The 22793-nt window shown below is 28.7% G+C and overlaps 1 protein-coding gene across 2 annotated transcripts; it reads right to left on the reverse strand.

Annotated features, from left to right (window-relative positions):
* Positions 1-52: 52 nt before the first annotated feature.
* LOC105204451 (UDP-glucose:glycoprotein glucosyltransferase) lies at positions 53-13295 on the reverse strand. Of its 2 annotated transcripts, XM_011173531.3 has the most exons (24): positions 13078-13295; positions 12560-12770; positions 12250-12485; positions 11990-12172; positions 10699-10871; positions 10411-10606; positions 9868-10081; positions 8790-9010; positions 8499-8720; positions 7397-7755; positions 6643-6883; positions 6367-6558; positions 5768-6032; positions 5575-5683; positions 4761-4946; positions 4466-4672; positions 3986-4378; positions 3839-3853; positions 2315-2492; positions 2040-2222; positions 1541-1816; positions 1220-1336; positions 966-1104; positions 53-326 (listed from the first exon to the last, which is right to left on the reverse strand). In XM_011173531.3, the coding sequence occupies exons 2-24, from the start codon at positions 12768-12770 to the stop codon at positions 289-291; spliced, it is 4554 nt and encodes a 1517-aa protein (XP_011171833.1). In that variant the 5' UTR covers positions 13078-13295; the 3' UTR covers positions 53-288. The 2 variants fall into 2 exon arrangements, with proteins under 2 accessions (XP_011171833.1, XP_011171834.1); XM_011173532.3 differs by lacking the exon at positions 3839-3853 and having other exon boundaries at positions 13078-13294.
* Positions 13296-22793: the final 9498 nt, after the last annotated feature.

Genomic DNA, 22793 nt, shown 5'->3' on the forward strand with positions numbered 1-22793 from the left:
ATTTATAATTTATATACGATGTGGATCTGATAAAAATAAGTAACAAAGACCATCAGCTTTCTCAATATATCCTTATTTTTGAGAACTTACACGAGAGCACCAGTGGCAAATATTTACACATAAAGTGCCTAGTGTTACTTACAAAAGTGAAATATGGAAACTTTTACGTATTGACGCTTGTTACTGTAGCGTAAACGAGAATTTCTTTATACAGAATTTTATAAAATTTGATCGGCAATCTTCGAGTTTGATATATCCCTCAGATCGTCATATATGTATAAATGTAATTTACAATTCATTGTGGCTTGAGACATGATCAATAGTTTCTGAAACAAAAAGAAGAAACGTATATTAATGAAAAAAAGTATAGTACTTACGTATATTAAAAACAAAGATAAGTTAGATAAGTTCTTTTCTTTTTAAATCTTTTTAAAATTAAATTCAATTAAAATTAATGACTTTGAAAATCTTATAAAATTAGTTCAAAATGTTGTTAAAAATTAAATAAACTAAAAACTAACTCAGTTGGGTTAGAAAAATTGGGTTAAAATTACAAATTTTGAAAAACCTATTTATTATATTAAATTAAAATATTATAATTTTTTAAATTAGAAAATTGGATTAGTTTAAATAATAAAATAATTACAATGTGAATTATCAAATAAAATTAACATTTTATTTATAAAGTAAGTTTATAGAAAATAACAAAGAAATAGGTTTCTTACACAGGAATATATTTTTTCTTTTACATAGGTAAATTTTTAACGTAGGAAAAAAATTAATAAGTTAAAATTTATGTATTTTAAAAATAACAAAATAATTAAAGTAAAAAATTTATTCATTTAAAATTAACTAAGTTAAGTTAAAAGTTATTATTAAGATAACTTTCAACTTTATTATTTAAACTTTAATTTTTAAACTAGTTATTACTCCATTCTGATTAAAAGACATTTTGAGAAACATACCACTATCTTTCTCCGTCTGTCTGTTTGCATTCTCTACTTTCTGTTGCAAAGTTTTAATTTCTTCATCATAACCTACCCATTCGGGCAAGATACGCATGGCTGCTTGTAATTTCGCTTCCTTAGTCATCGGGTTATTACACTATAACAGAAGAAATGGAAAAGAAAATGACATATTACTTAGAAAATCTATTCGTTCACAAAACATTAGAAATATTACAACATATTTGTACGATTTTGTAAATGAAAATACATACTAAATCTATAGTTTTGGCGTATTTCTTTGATGTATCGTCGCACCAGGTTTCACACCACAGCCACTCCTGCGGTAGTGTCTTAATAGCCACTTGATGGATCATATTATTAGGGAGATCCTAAAACCATTATGGATAATTTATAAAAACGCAAAACATCGACAATCTAATGATTATAATAATTAGCAATAATTCTTATATATATATATTTGTAAATATTCAAATCATTTATTTTACATACCTGACAATCTAATGATTATAATAATTAGCAATAATTCTTATATATATATATTTGTAAATATTCAAATCATTTATTTTACATACCTGATCAAGATTTGATAAACTATTTGGATCTTGACTCAATGCTTGATACTGTCCTCGTAGTCTATCTCCAGCAGCAATACGACGGAATCGTTTGAGATCGACTACATATAATGCGCTGATATGGTAAGCACGACCTTGCAAGTGATTTCTCCAATATCCCTGCTTCCAAAATCTAAATCCATCCATTTCGGTTCTACTGTCACAGAATGGCGTGTACGCGTAAGGTGCGCCGTTGAGATCTATATTTGCTAATTCTTTCAAATCCGCTCTTACCACCTGTACAAAAATAATAAGTAATTAAGAAACGTATAAAATAATTAAGAATGCATACAGAATGTTTACTCAAATTTGTAAAAGAAAATCTTGACAAAAAATCTCATAAAAATCCACTATTTTTAAGAGTTAGAAAAGAAATCCTTTGACAATTCTAGGTTTTCCCAGTTTTTCGCAGTAATAAACACTCTGAAATATTTATATACATCTCAAACAGTTTGTCTACCTGATCTGCGTCAACAAATATTATTTTCTTAACATTCAATGGGAATAATACGTCGAGAAATAGGATTTTATATCCCCAAATAGTTCTTTGTTTTTCAGTTTGTTGATGAAGCCAACGGGGCCATTTGTATTGAACAAGTTCGTATTCAAAACCATATTCCTTAGCCATATGTGGCAAAAAGTCCTGTAATGAAAAAAATTTTGTTACTCATTTCTGCAATTAGAATTTTAAAATAAGATGTATTTCATTATTAAACATATGTCTCGAACACTTACCTTTAGCGTTGGTGACAGGTAATTTTTTAAGAACCAAAATTTAACTGGTGTCTTAGTGTGTTTAATAACACTTAGCATCATGATCTTTAAGAATCTTTCGTATAAATGTCCCGAAGCAAGAGAGAAGATATTTAATTTCTCATCTTTATCTTCATTTTCATCTGTCGCCGTAAATGTCCTAATTTTTGAAATATATCAAAACATATAAGCATTATTGCAAATTTGAATTAATTGCGATTTAGGTATTTTATGTTAGTCACTATCAACCAATAAGGTTTTTTAATTAATAAGCTACATTATCAAAGCAGTGATATGTTAATTGGCCAAGTCAAAGACACATATTGGTGACTTGGGATTAATAATAAAATAACAATCATATTTTTTTGAAAGAATAAAACAATGTTTTATTATTTAAAACATGTTTTTAATGTATAGTTTAAATAATATTTAAAAAAAATTTTAAATAAAAATACATTATGTAAACATATTTTAAACACATAATATATAGACTACATATATATTTTATAATGTAGTTTTATACAATTATGTCAATCTCATATTACATTTTATACTTTAACGTAATAATTGAATAGTAATAATTTTTTATAAAGTTTATTTAATTTTATTTTTGTGTAAAAATTTCAAAATTATATAAAAGAATACTGATTATATACATATATACATAATGTGTTCGACAGAGAAAACAGTTTTGCAATTGTAATTTTTTATTTTAAGTTTTAATAAAAATAAATAAACAAATATTATAAATAAATTTTATATAAATATTTTTTATATTTTGATAAAAATAATATTTTTATAATTATATTGTTATTATAGAAATGTCGCATATATTCAAATATACATATTTTAAACAAATATATAAATATAAAAATGTAATTTTTATTTTTTTTTAGATTTGTATTAAAATTTATTAAAATCATAGAACTGAAGATATATTTATTGAATATCGTATACTATCCGCTGACTTTGTATTAAAATAAAGTAGACATTTTCATGTTGCAAAATTAAATTATGAATCTAAACCAAAGGAATATTTTTTAAATAAAAATATAATCTTTTAATTTCAATTTTTTCTTAGAATTAATTATTTATAATAATATTTAAAATAGTTACAATTTTTCAAAAATTACTCTGCATTTGCCGTGAGTTTGTTCACATATTTGCCAAAGTAACATAATTTCATCCATTGTTATCGTTATTTCGCTTTTTAATTATATATTAAGAGATTGAAATTAAGTATAATTGAAAACCATTTTATTCATAGTGTAACTTTTTAATAGAAACGTAAAACGTGAATGATTCCGCGAGGACAAGTGAAGAACAAACAATGATATGGGAGAGTAAATGTTAAAGATTAACTGGATGTTAGAATTTAAAGCCACAAATATGTTCTCCATTGTTATGCATATGTATTTATGCTTGATTTTTTTGTAGAATATATGTATATGTGTACTTAATTTTAGAAAATTATAGAGATTAATTACATAATAATGAGAAGCTTACCAAAATTTGGCAATGCTAAAAAAGAGAGAACAAATAAAAGTTAAGTTCAAAGATAACGGAATATCATGCTATACATGTTAAATACTAACACCCAGTATTAGGAAGTCATTAAAACATCATATATGTAATTCAATGAATTGAATGTACCTAGAAATGGAATTCCATAGTCCGGAATCTTTTTCGTTGTCCGATAAGAGATCAAGCCTTGCCTTGTCTGGCTTCTTGGAAACCTTTACTTTCAACACGTGACTCCTAAGAGAACTTAATAGAACTTTCACATCGTTGCCATTCTGAATAACGTCCTGCCCATCAACAGTAGTAAAGTCGTATATTTCTGCGGATCGTCCTTGCCGAAGACGCAATACCCATTCGCCGGGATTTGCTTTGAGTTGGAAGTAGCCGAGATTGGCCATTACTATAGTATCAACCATTATGGACTGTTTCTCGGTACCCAATGTGAACTGAAGGCCTCTTGGTGGATTCCCCATTACTGCTTCAAAACAGTGACCTTCGAGCAGCAAGTATTCTAACTCAAATTCACTAAAACAATATAAAAGAAAAGTTAGTAAAGCTAGAATTTAATTATTTAATTCAAATGTATAATGAGGTGTATTTTAAAAATTTCACCTGTGTACACCCATCGCAACATTATCGAGCTTAATGTTATCTAAATCATAAACACTGCGAACTACTTCTACAAGCCAGTTCTCAGGTGCGTGAATATATTGGGTTAATAATGATGAAGTGGGAAGTTTTGTAAATTTTGCGATAGAACCACTAATATCTCCTTTTGTTGTAAACTGCAATTCAGGTTCGAGCACAAATCGATAAAAGCTGGAACAAAAAAGGAAAAATATGTTATAGGTTACATATAACAAAAAAAAATTAAAAAAGAAAGAAAGAAAAACTCGAGAAACTTTACCTCTTCAACGGCATATCGCTATTCTTGTCTACGCAATTCAAAAATACTTTTATATTACAATTTAAAGCTTGTTGTAACGTTTTCAATATCGGTCCCAATTTTTGAGCGCCACGTGAAACTGGATCTACAATGGCAATGAAGTTGAAGGCAACTTTATTGGAATTGGCTGCTGGAATTTTGATGACGCTGAAAAATAAATGTTCTTATATATAATATGTATTTGGATAGTAACTAGTAAACAGTTATAATTAAAAATAATAAAGAAATAATACGTTTTAATTTAATTAATTTTAAATAAGTTATTTGTTTAATTTATCTAATTATTTTTAAAACACAAATTTTAACTTATTAGTTTTTTCTAAGTTATAAAAATTTATCTACGTAAATAAAAAATGTATAAAAGAAAAAATGCATTTTTATATTCATGAAAAATAATATTTCTTTGTTATATCATTATAAATTTAATTTACAAAAATATTAAAAATAATAAAGTTGTTTAATAATCCATATTGTAATTGTTTTGAGTAATCTAACTTTAAAAAATTACAAATTTTTAATTTAATAAAAATAATGCTTTTCAAAATTAACTTTTAATTTAACTTAAATTAATTTAATCTTAACGTAACTTTTGAGTTTTTTGTTCATGTAACTTTTAATGTAACTAAATCAATTTTATAAACCATTAATTTTAACTTAATTTAATTTAAAAAAAATATCACCCTTAATCTTGTTTAGTGATTAAATGCTTTTATATATGTTGCATTAATTTTTTTACTTAACATAAATGCTATACATAAAAAAATTATTATTTCACCTATGATCATCTCCATGAAAAGGAACATCATACCGACTTCGAGTTTGTGGACGTGGCACTAAGAGTGAAGTAATCTTCATAATCGTATCATCCGTAATATTATTTTCTTCTGCACAAAATATTACAAACATTTTATTAGTTTCATTGCACAGATTAAAAAACTTTTGCTTTTAACTAATAAATCGTAAAATACCGTATTCATCTTCATTGAAGATTTGATCCTTTATCAATTTCATAAATAATTTCTCGCCATAAGTGCTTTGACTAAATCTTTCTAATAACGAAAAGTCTTCACTTGTAAATTCTTCGTTATTATCCAAGGGGCCAATAATACGGCCATTGCACAAAACTGCTCTTGCTCCTAACTCCATGTTTAGAACAGTTTTAACATAATGTTGATGTAATGATAATATCGATCGATAATTTTGATCCTCTAAGATTGTCGCCACAGATTCATCCTGTAGCAATCAAATTATTAATAAAGTAATTCACTTGCTTTATTATTATTATATAAAAAATTTTCAACAATATATACAGTGAGTATAAAAAGTACTCGTACAGAAGATACTTTTTATAACTTTATTTTTAAAAAATAAATATTAATTAGCAATTTGTTAACGTATACATATATTTGTAAGTTACAAGTTTATATATTTATATATACAGCCTATTGTTTCATGTTAATAAGTTGTTAATTAATGTTTTTTATTTATATAATAAAAATAAGATTTAAAAAAATCCCCTACACGAATGCATTTTACACTCACTATATATTGTTTATAAATACCTTACCTCAATTTTAAAGTTACCATCAGCAATGAGCTCAGCATTGTCTTCTCTAAGGATTTTACGAGTGTAAAGTATAGCTTTTTCTGGTGACAATGTACTTACTGCAGCAAGCACAATTTTATTAATATCAGAGTTGAGATTTGCGTCATTTTTTGCGTTAATAATAATACTAATTCGCGCATCAGTATTTGATTCCTATAAAAAATATATATAAATTTTATATATTCTATTAAAATATACATATAATTACAATATAAAATTTAGTTTTAAATTACATACTACATATTCAAGGGCCTCTCGTAGTAATTGTCTGCCAGATAATGATTTTAAATCAACTACAACCCAGAAGGAATATAGATGACGCGTATTACGACGCGGTACAAAGAAGTAATGCATTTTCTCCATTAAATAAGTTGACAAATCTTGAGAAGTTAAGTTAATATAGTCAACATCTTTAGGAAGTGTACCTATTAAATTTAACCATGCATTCTTGTCCACCTTCAAAATACGCTCATTCAATCTAAAAAGTGAAATAAACAATATAACGAAATGTAAAACTATTACTTCAAAGATTTAATTACACTGCACAACACGAAATTTGTCTTGAAGTTTCACAAGTTATTTCTTATATACTTTTGGCTGCTAAATGCAAATCTGAGTGTAAAACGTTTCTATTTTATCTCTATTAAACTCTGGATTAGGATGTGTTACAAAGCTGTCTGCAAAGTTTGAAACAAAAGATCTAAACTATCGGTGTAGGATAAAAAAATAAGAATAACTTTAAGGTTGCTAATGTCATTGAATTAATCTTATCTAGCTATACTCATCCCAGCCCAGAGTTATTAATTATTGAAAAATGCTAAAATTGCGATTTTAGCAACTTTAATAGCAGATTTTTCAAAATCCTGATGTGACAGAGATATTTCATGCTCAGATTCATGTTTAGCAACCAAAGTACACAAGAAATGACTTGTTAAACCTTAAGGCAAAAAAATTTGATTTTTTGTTGCTCAGCGTTATAAGAATTACATACCGTGGCATAACATTTGGTTGATTCATGAGAAAATCAACAATGTCGTCTCCTTCTGTTACTTCACCTCGATAGACTGCTTTTTGCAACATAGGTGTCTGTGACATAATAGTAGATAACACTGCTTCCTCGTACGATTCAGAATTAATCTGATTAGGCGTCAAAGGTACACCGTTCAACAAAGCTTGTGGGAATTTCTTGAAACCACATCGTTTTATAAAGTCGCTAGCCAAATGCCGTCCTACGTCGTATTCCGACTCTTCACCAAGAATGTACGGTATACTAGCGGACGAGTCTTTGGATCTAATAACTTTTTTAATATCATCTACGTCAGCACCAGATTGTCCGATGTAATTTCCTAACTAAAGTAAAAAAAATTTTGTCTTTTTAAAGAGACAAATCTAAATTCTTAATCAGGATGTTTACTCAAATTTTATAAAAAAACAATTCCTTGAGAATTTCCGGATTTTTCAGGAATTTTATTCAAAATAAGATCCTTATTAGAAAATTAAAAAAAAAATTTGCAGTTTTTTGAAATATTTTACATCCTCTTATGTTTTTTACCTCCCTTTTCCCCTCCTCACCTTTCTCCAAATAAGCTCACATTTTGGAAGGAGGGGGGGTTTAAGGTTACATTTATGCACTTGCTTAGGAATATAATTGAGTGCAACTAACAAAGAGAAATTTTCTGAGCTAAAGTGTTAGCGACGGCTACGTGATGCAAAGATAGTTGCGTCACGTAAGGTGTCTTCTAGACGCTGTCCGGGAGTACGAGCCAAGCGCTGGGCCCTACTTGGCAGTTTGGTTCATACTTCCGGAGTACGCCTTTATGTATGTAAATATATGTGTATTCTGTACTTATTGTCGGTCCTTAGTGTACTAATTATTGACATTTTGCAATATTATCAAGAAAAAATGATTAAAGGAAAAATTTTGTCAGACAGATAAAATTTAAATTTAAAAATAAAATTCTAAAAATTTCTCAATAATCAATAAAATTCCATAAAAATCCATGATTTTAAAAAATAAAAGAGAAATTCTCAGAAAATGCCAGGTTTTCTCGGTTTTTCTCGGCAATAAACACCATGTAAATGTAAAGCTTTACCTCTGACAGAAAATGTAAAGCTTCTTTCGGACTTCTAGTGTCTGCAAAATAATGATACGCATTATTAACTGCAACACTGGCATCCATTAAACCTGTTACAGATGTATTATAATTTGTCACAAAGACAAATCCTACTCTTAGTGGTGCGGAATGCGCATAGAGAGATTGCGCTAAAGTTATTAGTGGCATGGAATCTTCACTTAGAGGATCAATAATTAATACCTAAAAAAAAAAAATGTTAATTATTCCACATGAAATATGCAATATTATTATTTCTAGTTTAATACTAACTAGATTATATAAATTTCTTCTAATATTTCTAAGCATGCCAGGAAATGTTGGCCGTAATAATTCAGTTAACGACGGTGACCAATTACTGTAACGTGGGTCACTTTCGATATCGTTGATCCAATTAATTGCGGAATCTCTTATGTCCATTGCAAAGTTTTGATTATCCGTACCTCCAGATAAATCCAAAGCTAATAGTTTACTCATTTTTTTATTACTGAACCCTGCAATCATATTTAAAAATATAATTATTAAATACAGAGAATTAGATTGATTAAACTAGCTTTTTATTCGATGAATTATTAATTGCACATTAAATCGATTACATCCGATTTCGTCACACCTCCCAATAGCCTTGCAAATAAAAATATTCATCAATTAACTAAAAATTCGTTTTCTTCATTAAAATATTTGGTTACGTATCTAATGGATAGCTGTTCTTCATAGTTTTGACAAAATATACTAGAATTTTAATAGAAATTATCATATTTTCTAGGAGATACCTTATGAATATAATTATTTAGAGTTAAAGAAATTGAGCATTAGTGATATGTGTACTAGATGAGCCATTTGCATAAAATATAAATAATCCGTATTATGTATACATTTAAAGATTATACGTATTATTATACGTATTATTTACTTATTGTTTATGTTTTCATGAATCTTTCATATAAGCAATGTAAAAATAATTATAAATAATATAATAAGAAAAGAAATAATTGAGTTATAAGATTGTTAATATATCTGACTTTAACATTGATAAAAAATAAAAATATACATAATTAAAAACAAAGAAATGGAATATAGTTTTTGTTATTTCTGATAAAATCTAAATTTTCAATGATTCATAGATTATTGTTTACATAAATAACACATAAAACAGTTTATATGATATACGCATAATGTAAATTATTTACATTTTACGTATAAACGTTCAATCCTAATCTATACTTAAGCCAATTTAAAGTGCAGTTGATAATTTGTCTCGTATGATAAAAAGCTAATTCAATCATTCTGAATCATTTTGTACAAATTTAATATTAGTAATTTATTTAATTTAGCTATTTGCAAATTATACCAATTTTATGAAGAGCTTCCATCACTCGTAGCTCACTTCTCAAAGATTCTAAAAGGGTTAAAATATCAATAGCTTCCAAGTCAAAAAATAAGCCATTGATGAAAAGCGCTGTGTCAGTTGGTTGTATATTTAAACTTGCCATAAATATTTCTTGATTCAATTTCATCTCTTTCTTCATATCGCTATTTACTTTAGTTCGAATTAGCGATTTTGCCTGTAAAATAAAAAAATCATAATAATTTAAAATACCGTTTAAGTGTAATTATACGAATAAGTAAGTAAAAAACTGTCAACTACGGTCGAGGATTTAATGTCTATCATCTTATATATAAATTTTAAATTAAGAATAGATTTTAGTTTTTATAAACTGCGTGCCGAACTTGAAACGCGATCATAAACTGAAATTAGAAATAATTACACAAATTAAATTGATCATCAATAATTGTTAATTCTAGCTTCAATTTATGATTGCGTTTCAAAAATAAATTAATTTCAGGTATACTCAACGATATAAATACAAAATTTATTATGCGTAACACGCACTTGCATAGGAAAATTTTGCGATATATCAGTCAAGATATTTAATGCTTCTGCAGAAGGAGACTTCATTATCCTTTCAGCTGCCTGGTGACTCAGTTCTTGAAACTGCCATACTTTAAAAGCACCAATCTCATGACTAGTTTCCAGTAAATACGTTTGTATTTTATCTAATTCAGCTTGTTGATCTGGATATAGTTTCCTAAAAAATAGTATATTACATCATAGTGATGCAATACAAAATGTTATTGGATAAAAAAACTAAATACCTTACGTTCTTACTAACCACCTTACTTTAAAATCATAAAGTTGATCCCTTCAATTTCCTCCATGCCATCATTTGCCATTTCAGAGCTTTTCCCTGTGTTGTCTTCAATATCAGAATCATCAGTAGCTTTGTATTCTGTAGATTTCATTTGTAATTCTACACCATAGCCTGATAAACGCAATTTCTTCTCCTCCCTGTCCTGTAAATCATTTTAATTATTAGAAACGTAATTATAAATCTGTTATATACAGAATCACGTATGTCTTAAGTTGCTTTAAAAAAAAATATGCAATTAACAATTACATCTTTTTTTTTTGAAAAACTGTATGATTTCTTCTCAATTGATTAATCTCATTATTTTGTGCATAAAAGTATTAAGCAAAATTATCAAAAAATTAATAGTTTAAGTATGGCATAATAAAGTATAAAATATCTCGTAAACTATCAATTTTTTGATAACTTTGTCTTTATACTTTTATATGAAAAATAATCAAACAAATTATATTATGCAAAAAAAATCATAATTCTATTCTACAAAAAATGGTAATGATCTTCGTATTTCCAATAAGACATTTATTGAACTATATAACAAAATCTCTTGCATAAAAATTATAATATGCAATTATGTAGATATATTTACAAAAGTAGATGTAAACCTATTGATTTTTTATAAATATTGATAACTATTTGTTCAATTAATTTTGAAATAGTATTTTGGCAAAACTCTAATAATATGATGAACCATCTTAGTGATATATCTGCAAAATTAAATTTAGAATAAAATTATTCAATAATTAAGAAAAATATTTTAGCTGTATAACGTGTAAGACATTTAGAAATATAATTAATCCATATAACGTTTACAAAAACAGAAAATTATTCTTAAATTATAATATAGAAATATTGTAATAAATATTATACATTAAACATGACATTTTAAATAAAAAAATCTAATGTTTTTTTCAATAATTGTAAAATATTTATACCACACATTTGAATTTGTATAATTTTTGACAAATGTTATTCAGAAATTTTCAACAAAATTGTTATCGCATATTATCTTGTAAAATTATGGCAAAATTTTTGTTTTATGATACCATTATTGAACAATATTTATACAATGTGCCTATCGAGGATGACTTTCAAAAATTGATTTTTTTGTTCATAAAAGTTTTATCATTATTTGTCCACCTTCAAATCCTACAACTTTCATCTGAAATATTTTTTCATATCTTCCATAATTTTTTAAAAATCTCAATGCATCATTAATATGATACACTCTTTAAAAATGTATCATCTACAATGTAACTTTATTACCTTAACATAATGACGAAGAATGTAATTGATCCCTTTTGTTTCTGCTATGTTTTTTAGCTTTTCATGAAAATCGGTGAACATAGGAGTTCCAACCTGGCCATACAATATTATTATTTTATCAGATTCAGGAGTACTTAAATATCGATGATCTACATCATAGGTATCTACATTTTCCCATGTATCCTGAAAAATAAATAATACAATTATATATATAAGTAAAGTATAACAAAGCATTGGACAAAATATAATAAATTGCTAACCTGATCAACCAGCTTATCTATATCTGCTAAAGAACAAGTAAATGTTCCACCAATATTAACAACATTGTTGCATCCATATGAAGAAACATTTTTATTCACAGCCATTTGAGAGAACATTTCCACACGTGAGGAATATATACGTAAAGACAATCCTAACTTAAAAACTGCTATTTCAGACTGAGATAGAAACTCTTCAGCCAATTCCAGACTTAAGCGATAATAATCCTCCTGTGTTGCTGTTCAGGATAATTGGAGAAATTAAACATGACTAGCTGACATTCTCAATTCAATCAAATAAAAAAATAATTACCCTGTACAAGATTAGTAAACCTGGAACATGAATCGATAAATTTCCAAAAGTAATTTGAATTCTCATCGCTAAGATATTCAGCTGCCTCGAGAACAAGAGGCGTTTCATTCCATTTGGCATTTATTAAAGTTGTTACATATTTGTTGATTTTGTCAGCTCCAAGATGACTGGAGCATAATGAGAGTATGTAAAAAAATATGAGCCCCCTCATCTGCAATAAATAAAGAAGGAATTATTACGTGCACATATTCAATAACATTGTTGCAAGTCTCTGTTAATCAATAAAATTCTGGTAGAGACAGAGATGCATTTTTTTTTTACAAAAAAGGCTGAGCATTTTATTGACAAAACTTTGTGACTCTTCACTCAGACTTGCTGTGAAACTACATATCAGTCACTTCGAATATACAGGACAATTAAATTTGTACATGCGGTATCTAATGATCACTGACAAGCGATGCTGCGGAATTTGCAATTTCGTAGACAGCTAAACAGAGAATGTCTGACACTTTACGTACCTCCAAAAGAGTTAGTAAAATTATTTTAACTACAGAGAAAGCATTGATGATTATAGCCAATCCATCCAATGTGCGTGCCACATGCACAATATTTCGGAGCGGCGATCGGTCTCACGAGCAATTATCATGCAGCAAGTTTGGTGACGTATTGCTGGTGACAATTGGCGGCACTCGAGCGACGAACCACGACGAACAGGCAAACAGTCATCATTTGATCATCTCGAGTGTTTCTAGTGAACAGTGAAGTGACGTGCAAAGCGAGCGTGCTCGAGTGATGACACGATTTCGGATTGGCCGGATCGTAAGAGTTTGTCCATTCCATTAATTCCCGTTGGTCAATTTAAGGCTGATATTCATAGTCGAATTTTATTCTCAACAGTCAGATGAATTTTTGTTTTTCTTTTGTTCTCCTCTTGATACATTTCCAAACATCTTCACTGAGGAAAATATTACTCGATATAAATTTCATTTACGTTTGCAAGATTCCTATTACTGTCTACCACACGTGCGCAGTACAGCAAACAAGTCAAAGATACCTCTCAATCCCGATGGGGGCTGCACTCAACTGTTGCGTTTTCTGAACGCAGCTATTCTTGTCTATTAAATAAGGACAAATGTATGGGCGCCAAAGCCGGCTGAAGCAAATGCAGTGTTTTGTTTCACATCGCGTGTCACTTTTAACAGTTTTTTTACTTGTATTTGGATCTACTTGCTTATGGAATAATGGGTGCACGTGAAAAAAGAATACAAAAAAAATTAAAAAAGGTGAGTTATTTCATGAATAATAAGTTATTATTTAATAAGTTATTATTTTTCTTGTTTTGAATATATATTTGTTTTGGAACAGCATAATTGAGGAGCTGGATTCTATAATTAAAGGGATACGCGCGGATTTCGAGGGATGTGTTGTTCATTGGGCTAACTTTGGTTTGCACGCAAAAAAGATGCGTTTAAAATTTTCTACGAGTATCAATTGTTAAAATAAAAATTCAAGTGATGTCCAAAATTAGTCCGATGGACAGTGCTTATCCCGCGGAATTTGCGCGTATCCCCTTATCCGATTTTCTTTAAGAGTCAAATGTGTTTTTTTTTCTAGGAAAAGATGTAAACAGAAGAAAACATCTAATCACAATATCTAAATTTAAAAGAAAAAGTGACACACACACACACACACACACACACACACACACACACACACACACACACACACACACACATCTCTCGTTCCATTTACATATAATTCTCAAGTGAAATTGTTTGTATCTAGATGTTGAATAAGAAAGACAAATCGTACTATGACAAAAATTTTGAAATATATTTTAGAGACCAATAAGACGGGGCAATAAATTTGCCATAAAATTTTAAGTACAAATATTGATCTTACTGAATCTTACATAAACATTAATTTATATAGTATTATTTCTGCATTGTCACCAATATTAGAATTCTTCAAAGATCGATATAATTGATTTAATTATTTTGGTAAATTGAAATGTACAATAGCAACAAATAGTCAAAGATATGAAACTCAAGAGAACAAAACAAGGAAAGATTAAATGCTGAAATTTAAGCATCAAATTGATGCCCGTTCATTGCAAGCTTTTTTTAGTCTTTTATTGTATGAAATTGTTTCTCTTGAATTATTTGTCACATCAAGAAATTGTGAAAGTTAATAAAGTATACAATATATAGTCTTTTAAATAAAGTTCCAAATAAGATACCAATACCACAGATATTTAACAGAACTATGGGTCAAACTGCAAATGCCATTGGTGGTATATTAGACATGAAATCATTATTTGAAAAGCTGGATGTATGTTTATTGAAAGATTATGTCAATTATAAAAAGCTTTGATGTTAAGATTATTTCTTTTTATTAATTAATAATTCAAATGTCCAATATTTTCTATATTTTTTTAGATTTCCCAAATTCAGTAGTTACATTCAATTAATAATAATACAGTGCAATGAATAATTATACTAAAGCTATTGCATTGGTTTTTTGTACACTACATTATAAAGATTTTACATAAATATGTAGTCTTGAAACAATTTAAAAAGCAATGGGTTTATATTACAAAAGATAATTGGTGCAATATGCAAGAATTTATAAAAGAAAAAGGAGGAGAATACTCATAATCTTGTGCCTTGTACAAAATTAAATAGGAAATGTAATATTGGGACATACAAATTTGTTCCAAGTTCTGATTTGAGAGTTTTATTTATAATAAAGTACGTAAACATCTGTTTAATAATTAAGTTTAACAAAAAATGACTTTCTTAAACACCAGAATGGAACCAATTATTTCTTATAATTTTTTGTGCTGAATATGAATCTGATTTCTAAATTGTTCCTTTAATTATCTCTTACATTTTCGAGAAATTTGCAATTTTTTATGTATTTTTCATATTATAACTATGATGGTATGCGCTGAAGGAGTTTTATTGTAGTTTAAATTAACTGTGTTATTTAAACTAACAATCCTTAAAAAAAAAAGTCTAGTATTTTAACTATGATAGGGAGGGTACGTTAAATATATTTTTTTAATTAATGTTAATGTCTTATAAAGTTATGTTGAAAGTTACACGAACAAAAAATTGTAAGTTAAAAGTCATGTTAAGTTAAATTGAGTTAAAAGTTAATTTGGAAAGTATTTATATTACTATAAATTAGAAATTTGTAAATTTTTAAAGTTAGATTATTCTAAACAATTATAATATAAATCATCAAACAAATTTTATGTTTGTAAATTAAGTTTATATCTTTTTTATAGCTTTTTTCTCATACATAAATAAATTTTTAATTTAAGAAAGTTAATAAATTAACGTGATTAAAAAATAATTGGTTACAAATCAAATAATTTAAAGTAAATTAAGTAAAATTGAAAATTATTAACTTTTTAACTAGTTACTATCCAACTCTGTGACTATATGATTAATAAGGTGTTTAGATGTTTAACTATATATGTGGGTATTGTGAGTCTATATTGTGGAAAACTGGTCACTGACGATTTACTAAATAGGGTACATTTTTTTTTAAACTTAAGGGTTTGTTTTAAAGGTTTAAACGTCGCTTTTTAACACAATTGATCATTGATACGCGTGAATTGTTTAATATTTATTATTTATTTAAGTCGGCAACGACTGATTGCATGATATGCATGTTTGATTATTTAGATTTTATCGCACAATTGACCACGACTACGCTTTTCAAAGATGTGACAATTGCAACTTGGATTCATCAAATGATCATCAATTTTAAATAACTCATAAGTGAAAATAGCTCTTTTGCAATATTAATTGTAAATTTCTCAAAATTGCGACACGAAGCAATTTAGATTCATATTTAACGACTAAAAAAAATACAGAAAAAATGTTAAGTTCCATTCTGTTTCTTTTTTTTTCTGTTAAATTGTTTTACTTTTTTGTAGAACTGCAACGTATTACTCTCTCAATGTTGTTCCTTTATTTAAGCTATAAATAAATATAAATACTATTTTCAAAAAATTTATATGTATATATATATGTGTATGTATATGTATATATATATTTTATATATATATATGTATATATATATATATTATATATATATATATATATTATATACATATATATAAAATTTCAGGAATAATAATGAAGAGAAATATGTATTGATGTTGTTTTAAGATTTTTGCAACAATTTATATGTTACTTATTTTGATGAAAATGAGTTTCCAACGATAAAAGGCTGTGAAAATGCTATTAGGAAGTATACATCCAAATTTAAGAATCAACCATTATATTTTGTTTATTGTGATATTTAAGATGCATTTAGCTTGATAAATTCAAGTATAATTTATTGTTCAAGACATTTAATGTATTTGCCAACGAGTTATTTATTTTACCATTCTATTTTAGAAAATTTATACGATATTACCAATACTCATTGGAAAGAACTATATGAAAAGTATGCCAAGCATCTTGCAGCACAAATTTTTAACTTTGAAACAAACGTAAGAAGCCAACGTAGAACGAAAAAACGCACAGTGCAGATTTTAGACCATTACCTTAAAAGGTCAATATTCAAAGAAAATGTAATTCCAAGCAAATAGAAAACCTAAAATAGTTTTAATAAAAAAATTGAATAGAAAGATACGTAAATTAATACATCAGCGAAAAGGAAAACTAATTTACATAAAATAAAAACTGTAATTAATATAAAATAAGATATTTTTATTGTAAGTTAAATTTAATGCTCGAGTTGAATTGGGAGTCAATAAACAGTAGATAAAAATAAAAATTGAATCATTGTTCGCCGCTGGTCGCTTCGTTCAGCTTCGTCTTGGCCGCAGCTGTCGAACGTTCGAACGTCCAAGATCCTCCTCACGCACGACTTTGCACCATGCATCGTATTGGACACGACGGATGTTCGCACGACATTTCGCTTTACTTTCGACACTCCACGGTACTCTCGAAACACTCGCGTAATAAATTCGTACGTCGTACGGGACGACGAAGATGCGAGTTGAAATGCGCCGCGACACGCCACGTGACTGCACGAGACCAACTGGACTGACTGGCGCTGGCGCGGCCGCACCTGCGCGCCGCTGTGTCGCTACCGTCGCCGCTACGCCATAGACTGCATCCAGATGCGCGACCGCTCACTGAGAGTGTAAGTAGCAATTAAAGACGATTGGTTCTTACCTTTGGATCCAGCCAATAATCTTTAATTGCTACTTGCGCTTTCAGTGAGCGGTTGCGCATCTAGATGGACACCCATAGTATAACCATAGCATGGCGGAAGGTCGCGGCGCATTTCAATTGATTTCAATTCTCGCCTCTCGTATCCTCGTTGTGCCTCGTTGTTTCGAGCGAGTGTTTCGAGAGTGTCGTGGAGGAGTGTGTCGAAAGTTAAGTGTGGGCATTATTCGTGGCCGACATCCGTCGTGTCGTGTCGTGTTTAATTGTGTTTCGCATCTTCTCCGTTGCCTCGTATCCCGTATCCCGTATCCCGTATCCCGAGTTCCAGACACGTGCGAGTACCAGGAGTGTTTCGAGAATGCCGCGAACGAAGGATCGCGCGTTCCTGCCAAGTGTGAATCAAAACGCATCGTTGCGAGGAGAATCTTGGACAAACTCGAACGTTCGAGAGTTGCGGCCGGGAGTGATCAGCGGCGAACGGTGAGTCAATTCATTTGTATTTACTGTTTATTCGCCACTAAGTTTCAGTATACTCGCGCTTCATCCCGATTGCGTTCGCATAAATTATTGTCGATGCAATACGACGAGAATCAATCAGTCGTGCAAAAGCGGGTAAATTTTAGGAACGATTTCAAGTTGATTTCCGTGTATTTCCGTACGCGCGCTCAACGCTCCCTTCGCTCAGGTGTGCCAACAGTGGTCAACAATCGCGGCTGTGGGTGACCGCGAGGAGTGACGTGCTTTCCGACATTTAAAATCTAACATCTAACCTGTACAATGGCATCGTAGTGTGTGTCCACTTTCGAAATTAACTTTTAATAACTTCTCATCTAAGAGGGATTTATTCTTCAAACTGGACAGGAAACTTCCGCATACTTCCCAGAACGTGTGTGCAAAATTTTAAGAATGAATCCCTCTTATATGGAAAGTTATGAGCAAATTAATTTTCAAGAGCGTCTACCTATGAAATAATTTTTTTATTTTTTTTCTAAGAGGGAGTTACTCTGTAAACTTTGCAGATAACTATCTTATATTATCCGGAATGTGTGCTCAAAGTTTCAAGAATGAGTCCCTCTTAGAAAGAAAATCGTGAGCAAACTAATTTCAAAACACGTTTACCTTTGAAATAAATTTTTCATAACTTTTCCTAAGAGGGTGTTATTATTTAAACTTTAGATAACTGTCTCATACTATCCATAAAGTGTGTGTACAGTTTTAAAAATGAGTCCCTCTTAGAAAAGAAGTTATGAAAAATGAATTTCAAAAGTAGTCTTTCTTCAAAATTAATTTGCATGACTTTCTCTTTAACACGGACTCATTCTTAAAACTTTGCACCCACATCTTGGGTATTATATAGAAGTTACATGCAAAGTTTGAAGAATGAGTCCCTCTTAGAAAAGAAGTTATATTGTGGGAAATTATAATTAACATTTATATAACTCGGTTTTCTTTGTCCAGTTGACACAATTTGTAACTGCTATATAATTTGGAAATAATACAATACTTTATACAATAAATATTTTATGATATTTATGTTATAATTACTTGTATCTATTGCTTTCTTTTATGTAATATAAATGTGCAAATGCTGCATATTATTTACATAATAAATATGTGATGCTTCAATAGAATATATAGAATTTAAACATTGCAACTGTATAGATGTTATACAAGAAAGTAATTAATTATAATAAGATGACATAAATGTACCATCATCGTTACTTTTGAAAAAGGGTGAAAAATAATAATGTAATTACAATATGCAATATAATGCAACTTTTATGTTATATAAAATGTGGTACTTCAGTTTCAACTACTAGCTATTGCATAGTAAACATACAACTGTGTCGACTGAGTGTGCACCATTAGATTGTTCATTCATTCTCAAAAATTATGAAAAAAATGTTTGTTTTAGTGTCTCCGAGTGCAGTTAAAGCAGACCTTTCCGTAACATTCTTTGGCTGGTCATCTGTAATCATACACTTTGTTATAGTGTAAATGACAAACAATTAGAAAATTGAAAGGTAACATTATAATTCAATGTTTTATAGTGTATTGAAATGGATGGACGAAAATAAATTGCAAATATTTAACTACATGTTATTAATTGCTATATATAAACTACTTATAAAGTTATTATTACTTTTCTATTTTTTTATAACTTATTCTTGTTTGTGTCAATTGATGATTTGTATTTATGTCATATATGTATATGGAAAAAAATGATTTGTGATGAAGGAGATAAGAAACTAGTAAATATTTATCTTTTACTGTACAAAAAATTATTTATATTCTAATTTTATTTGTTACATATCAGTATTAACTTTTTTTAATCGTTTTTTTGCCTCTTATTTACAAGTATTCACACTAACAAGAGAAAAAATTTTTTTGAATAAAAAAAGATACATTTTCTTAAAACTATATATTCTGAAGCAAACATTTAGTTTGTTTAAGTAAAAATATTTACTTTGAAGTAAATATAGACATATTACATTAGGTATATAATTTTGACATTTTTTACATTTAAATAAATGTATTGATGTATTTGATTTCACAAATCAGCTAATAATATTTTTAAACTTAATAAAATTGTTCTCTTAGTTTAAAAAAACAGATTATCTTGAGTATAAAAATAATCTAATAGTAAATATTTTCTGCAGATCTGCAAGACAAAATTATTTGATTAAGAATTATTTCTTTATTTGATTTACACAAATCTTTGAATTAAGAAACTTTTTAACTTTTGACTAAATTAACTATTAGCAAAATAAATCGTGTGTGTGAAGCTGGCGTATCATTTCGTGGAAACTCACGAAATGTTGAGAGTTGGCTTTATTTACAATAGTTCTATAGTTCCTGATAGATAAAACAAATAGTTCTGGCCTTTAAAGCGAAAAAAACGTACAGGACAAAGTGAGACGCCAGGTTCACGCAGCGTCTCAGTTTGTCCTGCGTCATTTTCCAGACCCAATTCTTGCAGGATTTTAAAAGATCTATAGTTCTAGATGAGTTCTAGAAAGAGTTCTAGTGTTTAACATAGTTTATTTAATAAAAAAAAAAAAATTATAAAATATTTATTTTATAATATTACATAATAGAGTTCCGTGTACAAAAAAATATTTTTCTTCCAGTTCTGAATGTATATAAACGCCTTCCGAAGAGTTCCGGTCGATTCCGTTATTTAATATTTAATAAAAAATTATTAACTCCCGCCAAACACGTATTTTGTCATATATGGGTTAGACGCTGATCTTTATTCGAGAGTTCTGTGTACCAAAAAATATTTTTCCAATAGTTTTTAACGTAACAAAGCGCCTTCCGAAGAGTTCCGGTCGATTGCATAATTTATTAGTTAATAATAAATTGTTAACTCCTGCCAAACACGTATTTTATCATATATGGATGAGACGCTGGTCTTTATTCGAGAGTTCTGTGTACAGAAAAATATTTTTTCTCTAGTTCTGAATGTATATAAACGCCTTCCGAAGAGTTCCGGTCGATTCCGTTATTTAATATTTAATAAAAAATTATTAACTCCCGCCAAACACGTATTTTGTCATATATGGGTGAGACGCTGGTCTTTATTCGAGAGTTCTGTGTACCAAAAAATATTTTTCCAATAGTTCTTAACGTAACAAAGCGCCTTCCGAAGAGTTCCGGTCGATTTCGTTATTTAATATTTAATAAAAAATTATTAACTCCCGCCAAACACGTATTTTTCCATACATAATTTATTGACGCTGCAGCGTCTCACCCATATATGACAAAATACGTGTTTGGCGGGAGTTAACAATTTATTATTAACTAATAAATTATGCAATCGACCGGAACTCTTCGGAAGGCGCTTTGTTACGTTAAGAACTATTGGAAAAATATTTTTTGGTACACAGAACTCTCGAATAAAGACCAGCGTCTCACCCATATATGACAGAATACGTGTTTGGCGGTAGTTAATAATTTATTATTAACTAATAAATTATGCAATCGACCGGAACTCTTCGAAAGGCGTTTATATACATTCAGAACTGGAGGAAAAACATTTTTTTGTACATGGAACTCTATTATGTAATATTATAAAATAAATATTTTATAATAATTTTTTTTTTTTTATTAAATAAACTATGTTAAACGCTAGAACTCTTTCTAGAACTCATCTAGAACTATAGATCTTTTAAAATCCTACAAGAATTGGGTCTGGAAAATGACGCAGGACAAACTGAGACGCTGCGTGAACCTGGCGTCTCACTTTGTCCTATACGTTTTTTTCGCTTTAAAGGCCAGAACTATTTGTTTTATCTATCAGGAACTATAGAACTATTGTAAATAAAGCCAGAACTCTCAACATTTCGTGAGTTTCCACGAAATGATACGCCAGCTTCACACACACAAATAAATTCACTAAATAAATAATGTTTTATGTTAATTACATTTTTTTGTTTCAACACATTTTTTCTCTTAGTGCAGTATAATTGAAAATAAACATCTTTTATTATAAAGAACTTGTGAAATTAGCGAAAACATGATAGCGGTCTGTTAGACAACTATTTACGAATAATGTATTCTTTTTCTAATGTTACAGTTTAAGAGTTAATGTAAGATAGTGTTATGAAATAACATTTCACAAAATCATTGCTAAAATCTTTTGTCTTACTAAACTGATAAGTATAAAACAGGTTAAATTAAAGCAGGCGATAGTTGTCTGTTTTACAACCAAATCTTGCATAGCTTGTTTCAGTTCAAAACTTTGTTTGTAAAATACAGATTAATACGATTTGGAAATAAATTCTTTAATTGCAAAGAAAATAAAATAAAAAGAAAAAATTTATTTGGAAAATATTCTTAGAAGCTATAATTGTGTTATACTAATGTATGGTGAAAGAATCTCTGAAAAATTTTTGTCCATTAATTCCATTAATTCCTCTTGATGTATAGGGGAGAGTGAGGAAATTATGGACACCGGTGTAAAACTGTCATTTTAGTATTTTTGTGTGTCTACCGCCCTGAATATTTACTAAACATTGAGCGTATCAAGCTCA

This window comes from Solenopsis invicta, chromosome 6 (genome assembly GCF_016802725.1).
Source record: "Solenopsis invicta isolate M01_SB chromosome 6, UNIL_Sinv_3.0, whole genome shotgun sequence".
Classification (NCBI taxonomy): Eukaryota; Metazoa; Arthropoda; class Insecta; order Hymenoptera; family Formicidae; genus Solenopsis; species Solenopsis invicta.